This window comes from Gobius niger, assembly GCF_951799975.1.
Source record: "Gobius niger genome assembly, chromosome: 20".
Lineage (NCBI taxonomy): Eukaryota > Metazoa > Chordata > Actinopteri > Gobiiformes > Gobiidae > Gobius > Gobius niger.
In genome coordinates this window covers 14019790-14042947 of record NC_136871.1, presented here as the reverse complement: position 1 = coordinate 14042947, position 23158 = coordinate 14019790, and the positions used below count along the sequence as shown (strand labels likewise).

The window sequence follows — 23158 nt, the reverse complement described above, 5'->3', positions numbered from 1 at the left end:
AAGCCGCACTACAAAGCAAAGCTGTACAAAGAAACAGGTATATCCTTTTCATTTAGACATTGATATCAAACTAATTTAGCCAAACTTGACCATGTTCTCTTGCATTAACATACATGTATAAGATGATTGTATTACCAGCATGTTACAAAGGCAAGTAGCATGCATTGCAAAACTAAATCAAGTCAACTTTTTCAGTTTAAGAGTTCCTACTCCTACTCCTTATACTGTACTAGAGAGGATTGTTTGCTGTCAGTACCTGGCAGACTTGGTAGAGTAGTTTGTAGTGCTCATCAGCCTTCTGCAGAGTACAGAGGCTGCATCCCATCGTGGAGCGTTCCCCTGAGTCTGGTTTGGTTAGTCCCCCCGTACTCTCTCCTCCTCAGCCTCGTCCCTCCCTGCCGGTCATGCTCCCAGCCTCTCAGCGCTCTCCTGTCTTCTGTTGAGCTCCGGCCGGGCCACGGGCAGAGCACAGTTATATACCCCCGCCCCCTTATGGTTATTAAGCAGCTTCATTGACTATTCATGAAAGGCCCAGTCATGACAGGGATTATAGACACACTCACACACATACACACACACAAGGCGGCTTCATTAACAAGCATCATTACATTCATTGTCCACAGATTTGGAGAAGGAAAGCCTTTGAATATCATGGCGTGATTTAATAAGGCTCAGATGTCTATTTGTTCAAAATATTGTACTTTAATTTGAGCGTAATTTGGACATGCATGTCTTTGAAAACATATCCGTCTTTGATGCTGAATGAAACACTGAGTTTCTCTTCATAACGTCCAAGTCCAACAACAGGAAAAATAATAGAATGCACTACCAAAACCACATTTAACGTCATAACCCCCACTTTAACCGGACATATTTTCTCCAGTTTGGCTTTACCCAAAAGCTAAAAGCTTGAAAAAAAAAAAAAAGTATCAAAATGGTGTCAAAAGCGGGGATGAAAATGCAGCAAAAAAGCATGATGCTGGCTTTTAACTGAATCAGTAGAGTGTCAAATGCATAGACACTGCCCTGGTAGTGTCCACTGCTTGGTGCACATCCAAAGCTGGCATGGACTCTACAATGTTGGCTGCAATGTGACTCAGCCAACCAAAGATAACTGTTGCAATAAGGGTGACAAATGCTTTCACATCATCGGCTGGTTTGCTGGCCAACTCTGGCAGAGATGAGAAAGTAATAATAATAAAAGAAACTTCAACACTGCCGCGCCCCCGGAGAGTGGAAGATGTGTTTTTAAGTCCTTTATGATTTGATCCCAGCAGTCTGGCACAAAAGGATTGCTTTAATTGACTCGGCAGAGCTAAGCCGCATACCTGGATAGATTTTGGGGTCCTCAGGGACGGCTCTGCCTGCCACTGATAGGGGTGTTTCCTCCACCAGATGTGTCCACTGATCCCTATCTATCAGCACTTCAACCGGCACACAGCAGAGAGCTTTATAATGTGGGCGCAGAGGTTTTCCCAGTCAAATGTCAAACAAATTCTGGGTATAGATTTCAAATGCCACCAAAAACAAATTACAGGGCGGGGAACAAAAATGCGAGGAAAACGGGGCTCTTTGTTATGTGATCCATACACGTTGAGCAAAATATGGCATTTACTGAATATTGTAGTAGTGGTATTTCCATATATTTCCATAGAAACCAAATGTCAACTCTTGTGGATGAGAAGTGTGGTTAAAGCTGTACTAAGTAACTCATGCCCCTAGAGGCCTTAAGCGCCACTGCAGGTGTCGAAGCATATTGCGTTTTTTTACTCATTAATTGTCCGTGAGAGTAAATAGTACGCTGACAGAAAAAACAAAGGGCGAGAGGGATATAGTACATCCAATTACACAATGGAGATATTATTTTTCACTCAAACTTGGCTGTAAATATTGTTTAAGTGGTGCTAGCCCGCATTTAGCTTTGCCCGCTAGCCTGTTAGCTTCTTCTTCGTGACTCCATAAGTGTGTATTGGTAACTCCGACCCGGTGCAGGCAAAGTTGCAATTGTGGTTTTCTGGCCAGAGACACCAGGGGGAGATGAAACCGCCCCCAATCATGCCATTAACACTTGTATTACCCCCGAGGGTCTACGAAAAGGATTTATTAAGGCAAAACAAGTTACTTAGCACTTCTTTAAGGTAGCAGGGTTTGGGGCTAGTGAACTGCACTGAAGACGGTGTTCATCTCAAAGAGGTTCAAGAGAAAATTAGTAAATATAGATGAACAATGAGAAAATGTATCAATTAAATTCATCAGATTTTCCCACAGCTTGTAGAGTATCTCGCACCCACCAACCATTGCACTCTGAAATTAAAACGCTGGAGGCAACGATGCAATAATTCCAAACATTGGCCAGAGGCAGTGTAGTTCGTTATCTACGTGAGCTCCACTTAGGCCTATCCGTCGTTCCTAATGGCTAAATGCTCTGCTTGTCTGGGCGCTAGTCTTCAGTCGCTTCTATCCAGCCTAGCATGAAAACTGATTCTGCGCACACATTAGCAGCCCTGTAGCGCCCGGGGCAGGGATCAGCGCCGCGTTGTAGCCAGCGCTTCTTGCCCGCCTAATCTTTCTTTCACAGTCAGATTATCCCATTCAGTGAGTCAAAATGGACACAGGGCAGATGTGAACAGGCGCGAAAGGTTAATGCTGGGAAAGAGCCTATGCAGAGATGCTTGCTGTAGACAATCTGACTAAGATCTAAAACAAACTGAACACAACTGTAGTTTTCTAGGAGTAAGCCATCCTCCAGAACAACATAATCACATGATGTTTATTCATAAGGTACAATGTCATTATGAGGTGAAGCTATGTTATGTTGGAATACACACAAGCCGAAAAGGAAAGTGCAATTAAACAGATTTCCTCTTTGTCAGCCAGAAATTTAACATTTTTACCAGCAATTTCCTCTCTACATTAATCCTAACTGTAAAGGGACATGGCGACGTGTAAACAGGCAGCAACCTCCCTCTCTCTTGGTACTGCTGCATTTTTTGCCTTTTTCTAAGAACTGCATTTGTGGTTTCTGTGTTCCACATTGTTTTACTGGATACTTTTGTCTTTGCCATGTTTTTGTGGGGATCGGTGAGACACAAAGAGCCCCCTATACCTGCGGCACAGTGGAGGCTTCACAAGAGGCGCTAAAGGAAACAAAAAAGGGACAAGTGAGGAGGTGTCCGGGCGAGACTCACAGCTAAACTACACATGCCTTCTATTGTTCTGGCTAAAGGACATTCACAGGAAAATAAAACAGATTAACTGGTAAGCTCTTTCCGGAAGATGGTGAAAGACTGTTGTGGTGCGGAGGGAGCTGCGGAGGAGGAAGAGGAAGGTGGAGCTGACCAGTGCAGGACACCACGCTCTGAAACAGGGACATTTCAGAGAACCTGAGGAGACTGAAGGCAGCCAGCCACCGGCCCGACCACCCCAAAAACATGCTGGTCAGGTTGACCCACAGTGGCAGCGCGGCTCAGTGGCAGCAACTAGCGGCTCAGGACTAACACCTGAACACTATTTCGTTGTACACTTGTACAATGACAAATAAAACACTTGCTTACTTACTGACTTAAATACATATTGAATAATAATATTTTAACAGATAATTGTCCAGAAAATAAATAACTTTATAATATTACAAAGAAATTAGTGACTTGATAGCGTATGAGTGATAGACAAACACTCACTTTATTATGACATCGGTGCCAAAGGTTATTTCATCACCTCCCAATTAACCCGTGGCGTGTTCAAGTGTGCATGGCCATTGCATTTGATCTATGCTTGGCTGGAACATTCATATTCATGAGTGGTGCACGAATCGGAGTCTGAATCCCAGTGGGCCCTTTTTAAGAATCAAGGCTTTGGCTATAGCCGCAGGGGGATCAGGTGGCTATCCGAAACGAGTGCAGCGCGCATGTACAAATATCTGCTGCCTAATATTATATTCAAGCACGTTTACATGCTTTATAGGATTTGGTAAAAAGAATATGTCACGATATTTGTAAAATTCAGCGCGCTTTATCCACAATGCCATGACTTCAGACGCATCAACATAGCCTTAGTCTGGCATTCGGCTGAGGGCTGGATGAATGTCATCTAAATTACCCCAGAAGTTAAGATAGAAATACATTTCTGCAAAAACGTGGCAGCATGTGAGGAAACCTAATCCTGATGTAGGGCCGTGATAACAGGAGGGAAGTGCGATGTCCATCATTTTGGCCTTAATGCGATGTCCAGACAGTGAGAGATCAGGGAGCAATGATAGAGAGACGCACACTGAGGCAACTCCAAATGAGTGCGAGTCCAGATGTGGGGCATGCGTCTGCGTATATTAATGTTGTGTAGTCAGTATACAGCAATAGAAAAATCAGCAAAGCCTTCAGACAGTCAATGCTCTTATGAACCTCTGCAATACGGTCGTTGTTCATACAACAACTAAGATAAGCAAGACATTATGACACATTTCCACATGTTTCTTCATTTTTCCTGCAAATCAACAATCATTAACGTATGCCAGACATGCTATTGATGTGTAATAGTAGATCGTCTCATACAATAAGTTATTCAGCTTTTTCACCTGTAAGTGGGCAGCCATTTGCTCCTTGGCTCATAACAGAATAAACCAAATGCACAGACCAACATTCTTCATGAAGGATCAGTGAAATAACCCTCTAGGCCGACCTGACATCGCACACTGAATGTATTCCAGCTTGTTATTTCCTCATTTGAAGTGTCTTTGACTGATTTGGGACAGTTGGACACTGGGGTCAAGCAGTGTGCTGATGTTGGCCAAAGTCTCAAGTATTAGTCTATCAGCATTCCCCATCTAAAAAGGATATGAGGAGGGCTGTAGTAATAGAGATGCCAGATGAGTCAATGGCAATGAGTGGGATGTGAGGAGAAGGTGAGAAGATGACAGAAACGCAATGGGCAGGAGCAGAGAAATGTGGAGGTGTTGAATGTGTTTTGGCTGTCCCGACAGGATCACAGTGAATATGTGCGAGCAGGTACCCAGCGTGCAACACTGCCTTGTGCATAATTTATCCAACAGCTGTCAGCTTTGTACTCGCATTCACTCTGCAAGCCGGAGTGGAGTGACAGCCACATAGCAGTAATTACAAACTCACACAACTAATAATGGCATGGTTATGACTGAAGTTTAATTACCTGAATAAAGGGATGTCTAACATGGCCCTTCTGCATAATCAGTGTGACAAAGGAGGATGACTGCTTATGAAATATGTTTGCTCAAGCTCCCAATGTAAATTTTAAAGCTTTTCACTTCCTGTTTTGATGATGTTTAGTTGTCAGACAGCCTTGCTACATGGCCAAATGACTACTTATAGTTTTTTTTGTGCCAAATGATTAAAATTGACACTGTGGAAGTTTGTCAAGGCCCATGTTTAATGTCTTTATGATACAGATGTTGTATAACCCATGCCCAGCTTGAGTTACCGAGTCATTAACAAGGACTTCTTTTACATGGGGATAAAAAGGACTTGGCTGTAGGAGTCTTCTCCAGGCCTGGCTCATGTAGTCCTCAACCACATTTTATAGACATGTGCAATCACATTCATAATGCACGATAATTCTCATCAAACCTCAACATAACCTTTGCCACAATGAAATACATCTATTAAATATTGCGTTGGCAGGGTACAATAAAAAAGTATTTACAGCTAATTATCAAAATGCCATGACATTCCGGCAGTAGGTAACTCAACACAGTTATTACGTGGGACACTAAAAAACGGCTCATATTTCATCTCTGGGCATGCACTCAGAAGGGGGAGCTCATGGAAGGGTTTGGCATGCTTTGGTATGATGCATATTTTTTTCAGAGATTAATCGGCCATATAATAGTTTTTGTGCAGTAGGAAAGCATGGGTGGGATCTTGACCCTACAGGCTCCAACCAATCTGAGATTTTCCACTTACAGCCATTTTGTACATACACCAACCAACTGACTGTTATACAGTTTCATTATGACCACAAGCATGCAGCCAATGGGCAAAAACCTATGAATCACTGCCTTGCACCTTTCCTTCAGAACAAGCATTTACACCAGTAGCCTATCTCTTAGGTTGCACAGGCAATTCAAGGCTGCACCGTGGAAGATTTTTGATAGACGTGTCTATTGTAGACCAGGAACATACACGTTCTGTTGTAGAAGAGAAAGCTGCTAGATGGAGGTGGTTAATGCCGTTTTGTTATTGATACAGTGCTTTATCAAACCCTCAATGCTGCAACCAATACTCCATCTGTTAATGTTGTTAGATGGTGGAAATGTCAGGGGCTTCTGTTAGTGTGAAGTGAGTTATAGCCAGGCGCCCTTTCACTCTCATTACATTATAGCGCTCTGTCTAATGAAAAGGTGAGGTCATTTGATATCACTCAAATACCTCAATGGTTACACAGACAGTAAGTGCTGTGGTAAATAACAAACAGCCCGGAAAAAGAAAGCATTCTGCTTTTATCCTCGTCTTGGCCACTGGACAACAGTTTGATGAAATTGCTTGTGAGGCTAACTGGATGTCTTGACCAGTCAGTAAATCTTTTTGCTGCATGACCCGAGCCCATTAGTCCGGCGGACGCACTGACCTCCGAGGTCCAGGGCAGTCACACACAGTCACAGCTGCCCTGTTGTTTTGCGGAGCCACTGAGCTGTTTCAGAACTGTTGGCCGCTACAAAGATGTGCTAGGCTCTGCTGGCTGCCAAATGGCACTCACAGTGAAGGGACGACAAGTAAAGTTTGTTACTCTTATGATAGCTGGTTTGCAATTACTGTCTCACTTAATGCCTATAGTTTATCGGGCAGGCTCATACTTTTGCAGAAAAAAGTAATTCTGCTATTATCCCCAGATGGGACAAATACATAATACTGTACAATTCGAATTTGTATAAGGACATGAAGCTAATGAAGCAGAAAAGATTTTGTTACATTTATTAGTGGGTATCCATAAATGACCACAGAACTAAACTTCAGAGTTTTGCGGCTTGCATAATTGGATAGTGCTGTAAAATGCAACATTAGCAACATTTCTGTCCCACTTTACCTTGAGTGACAATTTGACGTACTGGACCACAAACAAAAAGACTGCACTTCTGGCCGACATCCCTAACCTCTATCACACTTTTTTGGTTTTAACTAAAAGCCCACACACAACACAGACGAGGCGTCCCATTAATGACTGTATATCACATGTCTTGTCTGTGGTTACGTCCCAGCTGTGGTGACATCTCACTACGAGGCTTTAAGGGGCTGATTTGTTGCTTTCGGGGTCTGTCCCGCCACATGAATGTGCGCCCCCTTCTCATTACTAGCCTTGATTACCTTAATCCCCTGTCTGATGTCATCCTGTCACAAGCGCACAGGGATTCAAGAGGGCAAAGGCCAAACCATCCCCCAGTGATCACTGCTTTTTCATAAAAAAAAAAATGGCAACCTACTTGCGGTCTCGGTTACTCTTTTGTTCCGCATGAAGCACACGCTTGTTTTTTTTTTTCTTTGCTCACTACATAAAAGCCTTTCATAATGCGCAAAGTAATATGTTCGGTTTTTCATAATACAAATAATCAGGAACAGAGTAAGAAGTAAATGGCTCACTCTAGGGTGCCTTTTAATGAAAAATAAAAACAGCGTCACTGTCTAGTCTCTTTTTGTCTTTCTGAAATCGAATTGGCCGTGTTGTGAAGCGAAAGATTCCAAACTGACATTAACAATTCCTAACAACTACTTAACACCTATATTGGCAGCCTTTCAGACCACTTACTGACACATGTCGCAAATTAATTTTCCATTTGTGTTAATGGAATTGGCATTTGGGCACTGAAAGCCCCACTGTTCTGGCTCATCTTCGGATCGGTGTACAGGAAAATGGATGCATTGTTCACACTGGCTTTCCTGGGATTTGTTAATTGAATTGACCGTGTGTAAATCTAGTTTGTATTGTCATTGGCAGATGTCTAGGGAGGCACTGGATAGGAGTTTGTTGGTTAAATTGAATTCATTACTGAGCACTCATGACTATCTTTATAATGAGGCTAATTCAGTATTCAGCTGATGCCATTAGAAGCGTGCAAATAGTATGCACTTAATCAACATGTAAACGGCCACTTTTTCATCTTATATGGTGATGGTACAAAGTGCATTCAATATGAGACAAAAAATATGGAGATTACTCTGCTCTGACTATTCCTCCTCTATGATCTACCAAGATGCCTGATTTTTACTTGGGATAAGTTACAGTATGCAAATGTTCTTTCTGCAAACTGCAAACACCTATAGAAGAACTAAGTAACTTGTTTACCTTAAAATAAATCATTTTCATAGTCCCACTGGGGGTAATACATTGTTAATGGGATGATTGGGGGGGTCTTTCATCTCCCCTGGTGTCTGTCCAGAAAACCACCTTTGCAACTTCCCTGCCTCCGGGTGGGAGGCGCAACACACACTATACAAGAGAATCACTAAGAAGAAGCTAACAGGCTAAAGGGCAAAGCTAACTGTGAGCTAGCGCCACTTTAGCAGTATTTACAGCCAAGTTTGAGTGAGAATAATCATCTCCATTGTGCAATTGGATGTACAATATCCCTCTCTCCCTTTGTCTTTTCTATCAGTGTAGTATTTACTCTCACGGACATTTAATGAGTAAAAAAACGCAACATGCTATGACACCTGCAGTGGCGCTTAGTACTTGCCTCTGCTTTAAGTGGATATAATTGATAGAAAGGTGTAAGAACAAAACATTCTGCTTTTGAGTTTTAACACCCCCTGTGTGGAGTTTGTATGCTGTTTTTGTTGTTCCCCCAGGTACTACGGTTTCCCCTACCTCTAAAAACATGTGCAATAGGTTTATTGCCCAGCCAGGTGTTTTTGAACATTAGCCTCCACATCTGGTCACCCCAGCGTGATTGTTTTCCCTACAGGGATTAATAAAGTATAACTTAACTTAATGTTGTCAGAGCCGAGACTCGAAGACACAACGCTGGGGACGGAACCGTGTTCGCAGATAGCAGATAGTAGATAGTAGAGTTATCGAGTGCACAAAAGAACACCAATATGTTGACTCAAAGACCTCTCATGACCCTGGACAGAAGTACAAGTGGCGTGAAAGGATTTAAGGCTCTATTCGAATACTCTGCAACAATGCCAAGGCACACAGGCATTTCAAAGGGTTTATGCGTGGACTGCTCCAAACGGCTGGAACATGACTTCACTCTCTGCTCAACCCAATCCTTTCGATCACCCTCAAATCCTGGCTCTGTTGCTAACACCTTACAAAGAGAACACTTAAGTCTTCATAATGGGGAAGCCACATGCTGGTATCACCTTTCGCTCGCTTGTCTTGACCACTGCTTCTGTTGGATAGAGTCACGTACTGTCTCAGACTTCTTTTAATCACATGCTTTCAATTACTGCTGGAGTGTGGAGAGACGGCTGGTGTTGTAATTCAATAAAGGCACAAAGGACAAGGTTGAAAGGTTGGAAGGGATGGCCATTGTGCTGCGGACAGTTGAGTGACAGCGGTGAGTTAGGGAGCGTTGTACCCGTCACTCAAGCGTGACACGAGTGGCCGGCGGAGATGCTGCTGTGATGTCTCCACACTGGGGAGAGGTGAGAGGTCCCGGACACAGGGCAGGGCCACCGCCAGCACCTGTCAGCTCACTGCTCCGACATGAAGACCCAAAGAAAACAATATGACACAGCAGCTGATGGAAATGGAGAGAGCAAGTGGGTAACATGTGGTGCATGCGCAAACAGCAGCCAATTAGTGTTTAAAGCCAGTGAATAGCACAATGATATGTGAAAAGATATTTTAAATGCAAGATGATGATGATGGGAAATGTGAAAAGTTAAAGCTGCCAGGATAAATACAAACATCTACTTTGTTACAATTGTTTTTAATGGTAAAAATTCAGATAAAAAGTCAAATCGATTAATATTTTCAAATTATGATTATTTTTTTAGTGTACATTTTTGTTTTAGAATTTATAATAAGCAGTGATTGCTTTTGCTAAACATTGACAATAAATAAAATGCGGTCTGACCTTCATCACAATCACAAGAATGAGTAAACAGAGTCTGCTTTAACTAATACCACCCAAACATTTACATTTGTATCATATCTTTAACGGCAACAACATGTAAACATTCACAGGAGAGCGTGGATTAAGTAAGTGAACCCAGGAATCTTGCTGAACTGCAGCAGTTTTCTACTGTGAAGTATGGTGCAGGGACATGGTGTGGGACTACTTTGCTGCCTCAGGGTCTGGACAACTTGCTATCATCAATGGTAAATTAAATTCACAAATTTAATAAGATATTTTGCAGAAAAAACAGATATCCACAACAATGTGGAATAAGTAAGTAAACCCTTGTATTAAATAGCGGGTTTTCAGCAGCAATAACTTCATCCAGACGTTTTCTGTAGTTGCAGATTAGATGTGCACAAGGATCAGGAGGAATCTTGGACCATTCCTCTATACAAAACTGCTGACGTTCAACGAGATTCACTTACTTATTCTTTGCTGTCCTGCAATTTTGTTTATAGCCATCAAAAATAGGATACTTGAAAAAAAGCTCCCGCACACTGTCTCACTTAGCTTTCATTGCCTGAACGTTTCGGACACGCAGTCCTTCATCAGGCTTCAGAGTGACCGAAACGTTGCAGCAATAAAAGCTAAGAAAAAGAGTGAGACAGTGTGCAGAAGCGACGGTGGCGCAGATGGTAGAGCAGGTCGTCTCATGATCGGAAGATCAGGGGTTCGATTCCCACCTCCTGAAAGTGCACACTGTCGTTGTGTCCTTGGGCAAGACACTTCACCCACATTGCCCCCAGTGTCTGCGTACATTGGTGTATGAATGAGAGTATGAATGGGTGAGTGGATCCTTGCTGTAAAGCGCTTTGAGTGCCTAATGTAGGTGGAAAAGCGCTATATAAGTTGAGACCATTTACCATTTACCAAGCTATCTTTTTAAGTTAAATATTCCCCTCTCTTAAGCACCTGTCACCTTCTGAGGTGCGCAGAGCTTCCACTTCACCCATAAAAAATACGATAAAATGTAAATGTTTGGGTGGTATTAGTTAAAGCAGACACTCATTCTTATGATTTTGATGAAGATCAGACCACATTTTAGACCAGACATATTTAGGCACAAATGTGAGAAATTCCAAAGTGTTCACATTTTCCTCCCACTGTGATGTAGCTACAGATAACCTGGAATGCTGCGCAGAGTACCAGTACACATAGTCAGTTGTTGAGGATTATTTGGCATAGATTTATAGTAGCTTGTCGTTCCATTTGTCCAGTTTGTTTTGTTTCATTCAATCCAGAAACCACAGCCCACTACATCACCTTTGCTCATTATTGATCTACACATGTGTGTACAGCTCTGCTTTCATAGATTGCTCTAATCTCAGCTATTTCTGATTCATAAAAAAGAATGACAAAAACAAAGCCTCACATTTACTACACTACTGCTGTCTTAACCTGTTTCTATATGATCTATACCATCTTTTGGAGTCACTCATTAAGATGAAGGCTATTATTAGTCATGGAATAATGTATTTGCTTGAACTAATGGTCAAGATTTGCGGAATGGGAAAATATGATGGCAGCATAGCTCAAATCGTCAGAGCTATACATCATGAACTAAATAACCATTTGTATTCAAAGAGGCACAAAGTATACACATCCTCTTAGTTCAAGTTACAGAATTGATTTTTTTTTTTAGCGCTGCGACACACTTTGGTCTCTATGCCAGACGATAAAGTTTAGCTTTATGCTCCACTGAGTCTTACCTCCTTCAGCTCATCCATCTCTGTCCACACTCCCCTCTCGTAAGTACTCCACCACTTCCTTATCTACTGCTCTCAGCAACACACCATCATTCAGCGATCTTCCAAGCCAATGGACGGCCCACAGTCAGAGGATAGACATTGATTTTTTTTGGCACTGAGCGATAAAGGCGAGGAGGTATTGTGTGCCACTCACACTCGGCTGTGCTTGTGTATTTGTGACTGTGGGGCAGGCAGGCCATAGACAGAAATGGTGTATTTTTGCAGCTTCTTAAAAAGATCTTTTCTGCTATATCGCTGTGTCTGGACTAATCTAGCAGCTGATTCCTGTTCCTATGTGCTACTGTGCTGGAAAAGTCACTATGTTTAAACAGACAAGAAGAAAATACCATCCTACTGCATCTCCAAATACAAAAGTTCAATTGGCCAAAAGATTACTGGATTTACCGGCCAATCTCACCTCATCTCTGCGCATTACGGACTGTCGGTCGTTATTGAGTTGTTTTTAGCCCCACATAGTAATCCAACTATCTCTAATTGAGAACCACAAGCAGACATGGTGCCTCTCTAAGCCCCTGCTTTAAGACTGTTGTTCTCTTTAGCTCTCTGCACAGAAACAGGTGAACCAGGGACAAACAAACACGACGAAAAGGAACAAATAGTAAATCACTTTGAAGTACACAGAAATATAAATAAAATCTGAAACACAATAAATACTGGCTACAGTCTTGATGCATTGTTCTTTGCTTCATGATGAAAATGGCGTCTCAGCTCAGTGGTCCTGACTATACAGCCTGTGTGAGTGAAGTTTGCAGTTTGCATTAATAGGTGAAATGAGTATTCCAATACGTGTGTTCGTTCTGTGACAGTGTACAGGATTTTTCACAAATGAGAACCACAAGTTGGGACCAGTTCATATAGATTTTAAACTTTGCCACTGGCTTGTCTCTAAGCAACCCATGTCTGACTGTCACCAAGGCAACCTGCATTCCTATGGATCACATCGGTGTCACTTATAGGGCACAGGGATGAATATATAGAGGCAACTGTGAACACATGGAGCTGACTGATCGTAAAGTTAGGAATCTTTTGTAATCTTTGTAATTTTGTAATGTGAGAAATTCTTTCAGGGAGAAATTATGTCTCAATCAACAAGCTTGTAGCTGATGACATCAGCGTCACTCTGCGGGATTGATCAATCAACAAAATTATATAACTCTAAAACCCACAATAAGAATTTAATCTCTTCAGAAAATTCAAAAATGACGTTGTGATATGTGCAAATAATTGTCATGGATTCAGTGCAATATTCTTGATTGGAAAGGCAGCCCTAACGATGTATATTATATTTGACCTTTATCTAATCAGGAAAGTCCCACTGAGATTAAGAATCTCTTTTTCGGGGTAGTCATGGCTCCAAAGGCAATCCTATTGTCCATATTTTTTGCTTTGTTAGATTGTTTTTGTTTGTATGCTTTATGTTTTGATTTATCCCTTAAAGGAATAGGCCACCGTTTTTACATACTGAGATATGTTCTTACCTGAGCTTAGATGAGTTGATGCGCAACTGTCTCGTCTTTGTGCGTGTGCTTAGTCACGCAAATGTTGTTAGCATTTAGCCTCTCCCAGCATAGCTATGGCTCCAAACTGGGGTGAAGTTATCATTATTATTACTATGCAGCCACATAATACTGCTACATTTATGCCATTGCAACTTTAAACTTTAAACTATTTCTCCTGCATGCTACAGGCAGCTGAATTACCGTAATTACATCACAAATCTGAGCCATGCCTCAGCAGATTTGGATTTCAAAATTTGCCAGCCGTCACTGGCAGCACACGGGCACACATTCCAGCACCGGCGAGAAACAACAAACCAAATATTGTTGGCCAAAAGCTCTCCGCAGACACACACAAAGCTGTATAAAGTTCAGCTGCGAACCAGACTAAACAAGACCCAAATCTCTTGATCTAGTCTTATGCAGGAGAGGTCAAGTAGGCCCAGTTTTGAGGGGTTAGGTCCACAAGGTTAAGCCAGTCTCATGAACGAGAAGGAGAAATACGAATTCGATAAAACACAATGTAGGTTACAATCACAGTGTGTTTATTGATACAAACTGCCTTGACCATGAGGGAGGGACAATTATTTCCAAAGTATTCTAACAATCGAAGGGGGGACAGAAACTTGGTATCACAGGCTCGTAAAGCGAATAGAATCCATTATTATTAATGATCATGTTACTATTGGACTTTCTGCTAAGTTATTGCCATGTTGCTGTGATGCAAAGGAAAAAGCTAATGATAACGCTATAACTCTGGGGAATCCATTAAAAGTATAAATACATTTGAAAGTAAAATGCAGCACAAAATGAAAAGAGGAGCAAAAATTCATAGTCAAAAGGATAAAAAGGGTGTAACAAAGTGTGAAAAGTGTGACAAACTAAATACACAATGAGTTACGTAAACATAGCAGAGCAGAAGTGATCCTTATTTGAATCGCAAATATTTCAAATCCGTTAGAGTCCATTGAAGCCGGTGTGATGTAAACAGTGCCCCATTTCAGAAGCAGGAGTTAGCCTATTGTGTGCGCCTCATGCTCATACATATTCATCCCTCCTCTGACAGCCAAAAAGACAACATTTAGTTGCCTGAACAAATCCGGAGACGTGCAGATTTTCCCGTTGTTAAAAACATCACACGGAGCAATAACAAGGCATTTTCTGAGCTCAAGGGATGGGGATCAAACGAGGCCAAGTGCAGGACGCTCCAAAGTGTCATACCGCCACCTACTGGCCATGTCAAAGAGTGTGGGTTTGTGTACAGCAGATGGAGTCTTTATCCTGATGTGGGACTTGGGGATACAGAGTTTAGCGGTTGAGCAGATGTTGCTTAAAGGCAAAATTTAACAAGATAAAAGAGGCACAGGAAGGGAAAAGAAACACAAAAATGCCCTATGTGAGAGAAGAGGTAAGGTTTGTTCCCCTATTAAAGAGAAGTGGAAATATAATCTTAAAAAAACATGAAACTTTATAAACCGTGGTCTTAACATGAGACACATCACAGACCTTTCACTGCCTTTATGAATGTGTTGGTACGACTGAGCGTTTTGCTATACTGCCTGTTATGACTTCTGCACACATTGTTATTGTCATTTGTGAGATAATTATATTGTTATTGGCCACAATTGCCCTTTGAGGATGTGCACTGACAAAGTACAATGCCATGATTACTCGTAGATGCATTAAAATTCATATTAGTATGTACTGGAGTAGGATGGGCTCATGTTTACCTGACAAGGCACGTTTATTTATAGAGCAATTCATACACAAGGAAATTCAAAGTGCTTCACAGGTGCATACAATTACAAGAAAGCAGATAAGAATCAATCCATAAAACATCAACATGAAAACAGTAAATAGGCAAGAGTGCAGATAAAATACTTTCAGTGTCATATGCACGGATAAAAAGGACTCTTTTCAGCCTGGATTTGAACATTGTCAGAGTTGAGGCCTGTCTCACATCCTCATGAAGACTGTTCCAGATTTTAGCTTGGCCTCAGCGTGTTTAGTCCTGACTCTGGGAATGACCAGGAGACGCCTGAAGTTCTCAGGGCCCCGAGATGGTTCATACGGCTCTAACATGTCAGAGATATACTTTGGTGCTAAAAAATTAAAAGACTTGTACACAAGCAGAGCTGTTTTAAATTCTATTCTCTGAGTGACAGGAAGCCAAACGCAGAGACCGGAGCACTGGACTAATATGGTCGCATTTCCTGGTTCTTGACAGGCTTCTGCTACATTCTACAACAGCCCCTCAACCTGAATGAGGGCTGTTGCCTTTCTCTGGCATTCACTTTTTCTCGAAAGTGATTGAATACTTTTTCAATCACAGAGTCTCCCTGGCCATGTGCATGACCAGTGCAGACATTATTGACACCTCTCTGCTATACCGACCTATAAATGACCTATAAAATGCAATTACAATGCAGTCTGATACCTCTCTGTATCAGTGAATAGAATTTTCAACAGACCTAAAATCCTAAAATCTAAACAGAGCAACAATGAGCAATGGAATGGGTATGCAGTTATTGTATAGGGTCTGAATAGTTATATCATTATGACTTTTTTGTGCTTTTGACTTGTTTTTACCAAAAATAAATTAATCTATTGCTGCATAATAAAATAGGAGTAAGTTGTATGTATGTAGGTTGTGTGTTTGCAAAAGACCATCTGCTTAGGTCGGAGGTGGGAGGGGTGAAAATACAGGGGGAAGAGTGGCGCGCGGGGAGCCGGAGATGTGGCACCAGCGGAGCGTGACTTAGTCTGTGTGCATCCTAAGCCCAGGGGCCAAACACTCCAAACATGTGGAAAAACACACAGTACGGCCCCCTCCTCAGCCTCTGTAATCAGCAAGCTCACTTTCCCCCTGTCAACAAGCAGGTCCATGTCTGCCAGTCCAGCTGCTCGCACTGGTAACAACACGACTCCAGAGGCAGTGCTGCACAGGCCGGACAATGTGTGTTGTTCAATTTATATGTGAGCATGTGTTACATAAAACAAATAGTTAATTAATGTAACTCAAAATTCAGTCATAAATGCAAAGAAACTAATAGGAACAATGAAAGAGTATGCAGTCTGTAGATACTGTACACTTCTATATGCAACATATATCTGCATTGGGCACTGTGAAGAATCCAGGCCACAATGACAGCCAAAACCCAAACTATGTAACATGTGACGAGTTGCAGTGTTAACAGCCGCAGGGGGGATGGCCCACCTGTTCAAACAGCCACCGCTACCCCAAGGAAATGAAAACTTCCATTTCTGCATCACTGCACACCAGAATCTTTTAACTCCCTCACTGGCCGGCTTGCTATCTATATTTCTACAGCTGGTCCGTCTGCTTTCACTCTTAACTTTAAAAAATCTGAGCCAGACAAAAAAAAAAAAGAGGAAAAAGTCTGAACAAAATAAGGCATACCACCACTATATCTTCACATTCATTTCAGGCAGCAGAAGCAGAGGTATGCTTTTTAGGGCATGGGCCATTAGGAGAAGAGGGAAGATGCAGCAGTGTTTAGAGGCAATGGGAAATAAACAAACAAACAAACAAATATTGACTTTCAAATTAAAATTATTGTATTGGTATAATCATTGTAGTGGGCACACTGAATTCTGAAAACAGTCACTTTACCACCTTTTTATACCAACTTTAAGTTATAATAAACAAGTCAAGCTCTTAGTAAACTCCAGCCACACACCATATTATTTGATAAAATGGTGAAACACACATGAGACATTCCATACCATCTCCTCAGTGTAACTGTACCTGCCACAAAGCAGCACTGGGCTCTTGTCAAATATAGTCCTTTACTTGTTACACAGGACAAACGGGAAGCTAAGTTTCTCTTACACAACTTCAGCCTCCAGCAAAAACAAGCGTCTTCCAGACTGGCAGCATTAACCTTGAGTCTGGTGTCTTGCAGCCAGCCTTATCAGCTCCAGCAGACTGCTGGCGTCGGACAGGCCCGACGAATAAACTGCACCTTAACCGCACCAATCGCCATGGAGACACCCCGGGGGGGACCAATGAATACCTGACAATGGGAGAGGAGCCTGCAGTGGGTGCCACCTTCTCCTTTTACAAGTGGCTAATGTACTCCAGTGTCAGTGTCTGAGCTCTTCGTTATTGCTTGCCTCCTGCTATCAATTTTGTCAGTTCACACAGGTGACTCATGTGACGGAGCAAGTGGAAACAAGAGGCTTTGGTTACAATCTAATGTTGCGTGTAATAAAATAGCAAAAACAACAATAGTATTAGCTAAGATTGGAAAAAGTAGCAAGATAATTGCAAACAGAAAACAGCTAATTGTTTGCTTCATATTCATATTTAGAATAGCAGGTTGATACCGGGCATATTCATGAAGCAGCGCACGTTCCCCTTCCTACTATGATTTGACAGCCAAGAGACACCTCCATGTTTTTCCCCTCAAGACTTCCACTCAAAAACCTCAAATTACACCTTTCAGAGCAGTCATAAATCAGGGCTCGCTGGTAAAATGCTTTTGTGTCAGACATAAAACATAAGCATGACAAGGGAGAAGTGAGTCAGCTAATAAAACGGAGAGAGTAATGTACCTGCGGTTGGAATTCATCAAGCTCTGCATTCACTGACATGTACCTTTGACTTGAAATGATCACGTCTGACAGCATGATTTCAGATTTTAAATTAACTGCAAGTACTAAAAGCATCCACTAGGGGTCATCCTTTAGTCATTGCTTTATGCTGCCCAGAGGGTGGCCAGCTGGGCAGCACAGAAAAATGAGGTTAACACATACAGGTCCAGGTCAAAGTGAGTGGTAAGAACAAACTTCCATGAGTAGTATATTCCATGAGAGCTGGCTTTGCATTTGGCAAATTCCCTTATAATTGGCAATAAACATTTGCTACAGCATTTCTTTGTCTTGCGATAACAAGTGAAGCACAACTCTACGTCTTTAGAGAAGAATGGAGGAGAATAGCAAATGCTGGCAAGCTAAATTAGCGTTCATAGCTATAAAAGTGGATTTGTTGATTTGCACAAGGGCCCTGAGCAACACCTGAACATATAGAAATAGTTGCACACAGTAATGTTCTTTCCAACCTTTCAGCAGATGATAGTAGCTTTAATTTTCAAGCCCAGAGACATGGGAGGAAGAGAAGCAAAGACTGTTGGAAGCTAAACGCCCGTTTGAAAGTCCCACAGGGTAATGCATGCACAGAACTGCTGTAAAAGCTTAAGACCAGTCACAAGTTGACATTTTCCTTGCGAGCACACAGGAAGCACCTGGGTTGAAAAAGGGGGTGTCTCTGCCCTGCCTATGCAACACATCATCAGCTTGACGAGTAAGTTCACGTGAGTTCTAAACAACGTTCCATGGCTGTGGCTGTGTGTAAACAAACAAGCTTCCTCTCTGCACAGCGCCGGGGAGGGTGCTCTTTCATTCAGCCCCAACCCTCCGGCTCAGAGAACACACAGGAAAACAGAATGTGGTGGATCTGTTGGCTCTTTGCACTAAAGCGTTTGCCGAATTAAATGGTTTTCCCACAGATGGGGTGGAAGTCTAAACAGTAGAGAAACTGCCTTGCGGTGCCTTAACATGCGCCATTAAGTAAAGACCCAGTTAAATATTAACAAGGACTCTCAACTAAGCATATGTCTATGAATTATCAGAATATACATATTTTTGTCACCAAATTAAGGACTCAAACTGTCCACACACTTCGTATTCGGTCTGTAACTATGGCATAAAGCATCATTTTGGAAATTGGCAACAATTATCTAGTGCTTGTCATTTTAGCAAATCACAAAAATGTATTATCCTGTCCCCGGCATCAGAATGAATGTTAGAAGTGTAGAGATGTCAGACCAAAAACTGGCAGTAGGGTCCAGCCACCACCAGCAAGTGCTCCCAGCACAGCTTTTTGCGGTAAAAACCCTGATGAACTGCTATAATTACATCCAGATCATTTAGGATGTTGAAAGGAGTGGGGAAACAGGGAAACGGAGAGGGTTTTGTGTTTGTGGGGAAAGAGAAAAGGGTCAGGGCAGGGGGGCATGGTTCTAGTTCTCTAAGATCTTTATCTAATTCACATTCCCAGGGCCGAAGTTGTACAAGGCCTGGATGAGTGTTAAAGCCTCAGATATACAATTAATGTTTCATATGCCTCCTGGAAACTCAGTCTGCATTTGTCAGAAACAAAGTTAGCACAAAATCTATGTGTGCTGAATTATACTTTTTCTATGAACGTCAGAAAATGTTTATATCAAATGATGACATGTTTGTATGTCAGAAAACCATTTACCGGAGAGGAATCAAAATTAGAACACACTTTTGCCCTGCTGTCAAACTTTCTTCAAGTGTCTCTTCAGCACAAGCCAATTAGTGCTTTCTTCAGCCGCATGCAAACTGAATTTGAATCATTGTTTGGTTTTGGAAGAAACGTGATAACCGTGATAACACGTTTAAAGCCTTTCTAAAGGTTAATTGTTATTCTGCCTCTTGTACGCTCAGTAAATGTACACTAGCTTCAGGCTGATCAATTATATCTCATTCCAAGTTGATTAAATACTACAACGTGTGACTGTACAATACAAACAAACTCATTTCAATTATTAATTGCAATACTACTATCAACAAAACACACCAAGTGGCTTCGTCAACATCACAGGCTGACATAAATAACAAAGACTTTTCTCAAAAGTGACATGGTTAATCTAATTACACCCTGGATCATCATTTGCTTACCTTTGTTTACCTGTAGTAGCAAAAAGACCCCCCATATATGCACTCTAGAACAGGCTTATCCCAATTTCAGGTGCCAAAGCAGAACTACTCCACCTCCTTTATGCCCAGATTACGCAGCTTTTAGCCCCATTGACAAAAGCAAAGCTGGCGGTGTGTTTGGGTCGGTTGGTGAGGGGAGGCCCATCAGGTGTGCCCTTGCAGATTAGCACAAAGCTCGCAGTAATGAAAGAAAGGATGTCCACCACTCCCTGCATGGCCTTTGAAGTCCAAATCAGACAGGGGGAATAAAAGGCATTCCCTGCAAGAAAAGCCCCCGGAGGGTCAAGATCCGCACACAGCAGCTCCCAGAGGGCACTGCTGATAAGAGACAAGTGGATAAGACACATCCGGTCGCCAGTGTGCTCCTCTCACTTTCCCCTCATACACAGCACTGCGGCCCCGGTGCTTCCCTGCTGAACTATAGGCTGGTTCAAAGCCATAACGACAGACAGAAGATGACTTCCTCTGAACTGATTGCGTTAACTCGATACCGAAAGTCAACTTTAGATGAAGTATTTTAGAAAATGTATAGCTGACAGTGATAATGTACACTGCCTGACCAAAAAAACAAAAGTCTCCACTAGAATTTAACGTTTAGATCTGGGGTTGCTGCAGTTGGTCAGGTCCAAGTTCAGCAACACTATAGCCGCAGTGTTGCCCCGGTCTATGTGCTTTTATTGTCATGTATCGACTAAACCCAGAACATGCTTGTTTTTCTACTACAAGACACAACCGCAGTTGCTGTGGGAGGCGCCCCCACAGAGGAGCACGCTGTACAGATTGTCATTAAACGTTTTGTAAGCTGCGATGAGAACAAATGTGGATAAATGCTGCCTTCTGGGGGGAAGTTATGGAATCATTCAGAGGTACCAAGGCAAATAAAACAGAAAATAAACCGCTAAAATACGAACTATGAAGGTAAGCAACATGCTGATGTTTTGCTAACAGCAGCTAAATGCTAAAACGGCAAAATCCTCTTTTAGAACAGCGGTGTGAAATATTAAATCTGTATGACCTGCATGTCAATAGTGAGAACTGTGCTCTCTCTCGTTTGCCAATCAGCGGCCAGCGTCTGTTCATGTCACATTAGTCACAATTCAGCGCGCTTTGGCCACAGCCAGAGGTCGGTCCCAAAACGTATGCCTGGTCAGACCGGTTTGGCCCTGGCCTCGGCTGTGGAAAAGCTCGCCAAACTGGGTTGACTAGGCATTGGGCAGAGTAGTATCTGCCTGTGGAAAAGGGGCTCTAGTGACCAAAGAATAAGATCAACGAATGCCTGAACATCATGAAAGACCTAGTTATTCCATCAATGGATTTCTTCTTTCTCCCTGATGGCACGTGCCTATTCCAAGATGACGATGCCAGGATTCATCAGGCTCACATTGTGAAAAAGTGATTCAACAAGTACGCAACATCATTTTGATGCACGGATTGGCCACCACAGAGTCCAGATCTCCCCATTGAGAATCTTCAGTGCCGGAAATCAAGGCATTGCGTAGTTTTCACACTCTCCCATCAATAAAAAGATCTTGACATCTTGACATTGCAGAAGCTTATTGAAAAAATGCCGCAGGGAATGTGTACTCTAATCAAAGCCGAAAGCCTCAACAAAATATTACAGTGTGCAACCTTCTTTTTGTGTGTGGTGACCTCTTCTTTAGTCAGACTCAGGCAGTGTATTCGCTCAGTTGGGAGAGTTTGAGTTTGCAATCTGAAAAGTTGGTGGTTGTGAAGAATCATTTGTGCAAAAATGTATTAGGATGTTTCTCAATCAGGATGAACTCCTAGACAGATGACTAGCCTTGAGAGTGGTGACGAACAAGCCATGCCGAGGATGTAAACAGGGGAGAGGTGAAGTGGCACCAACAGAGCATCCTGGGAGGTTGTTGACAGACAAGTCAGGTATTGCACTAACAAGCGGCATAACATATTCTCAACCACCTCTGCCATCAAAAATGTATGAACACATTATTTTGTGAAAACCTTCGGCTGCCTGCAATCATCCCCTGTGCTCACACTAACTACACATCCACACACACAAATTACACTCTGTAAGGCCCCCATTATGTCCAACCCCCCTGGATACTGTTTATAGCTGTCTACAGGCCTCCCTATAACAAATCTGTCATTACTCCCAATAATGGTAGCTAATGCCACATAAATCAGTCAGGCTGGAGTATAAATTCTTTTATATCGTCTGAAGGCTGGGTTAAGTGGGAATGGCAGGGGCTGAACAACAAAGTGCACATTATGTGGCATGAGCGAGGTCCACAGTGCCGCTGAGCTACATTAGGGGGATTTAGATTGCATAAATGTGATATATGACAAATATCAAGCGTTATTTACAGCCAAACTGAAAACGATTTGTATAGTCTTGTTGTGCGCTGAAGTGATGCATAGAAATGGAAGAAATCAACCTCTTAACCCCCACTTTAACGGAGCGCATTATCTTCAGTTCGGCTTAACCCAAATCTAAAAACTTCTTGCAGAATATAGGCCAGTCTAATGCCTCATTTGAAAGCTACGATCTTCATAACTGATCTGAAGATTTTTCCTTGTGCTTCCATGTGTTATCGCTGCTTTGTCATCACTTTTTCAATGAAATTGCGTCACATTTTTGTTACTCTTTTGTAACTTTTTTGTCACGATTTGTTTTGCGTTTTTGTGTTGTTTTTTTAATGTGTTTTTGTAACTTTCTTGTTGCTTTGTCGATGCTTTTCTGTCACATGTTTGTCAAGTTTTTGTTGCTTTTTTTGTTGCTTTTTCATCCTCTATCATCACCTCGTTTTCGTCGCTATTCTGACACTTTATTCAGGAAGCTTTTTAGATTTGGGAAACGCCTGGATGCCTGGATAACAGATAGATCATAGCAGGGGGCGTGGCCTCGCCGAGAGGGAAAACAGACTCTTTTGGAAAACACAACTGTTGACTCTTCTTAGCCATTTTCTGGTGAAATATAAACTTATTCATCACATACAAATAAAGTCTAAATCGGGTCCATATGGATGTTTATTCACAGCAGATTGTTGAGTAGA

At 42.1% G+C, this 23158-nt stretch overlaps 1 protein-coding gene across 3 annotated transcripts in view; it reads right to left on the bottom strand.

Moving 5' to 3' along the window:
• pdzrn3b (PDZ domain containing RING finger 3b) overlaps positions 1-23158 on the bottom strand; it is a 102365-nt gene that overhangs the window by 17846 nt on the left and 61361 nt on the right. The window contains exon 1 of one of the 3 annotated variants that reach the window (XM_079578546.1): positions 257-453. The exons of the other annotated variants lie outside the window; for them this stretch is intronic. Coding sequence (XP_079434672.1) covers positions 257-325 — 69 coding nt within the window. The 5' untranslated portion in view covers positions 326-453. Of the gene's footprint in view, positions 1-256; positions 454-23158 lie in introns of those variants that run through there. 3 annotated transcript variants of the gene reach the window in all.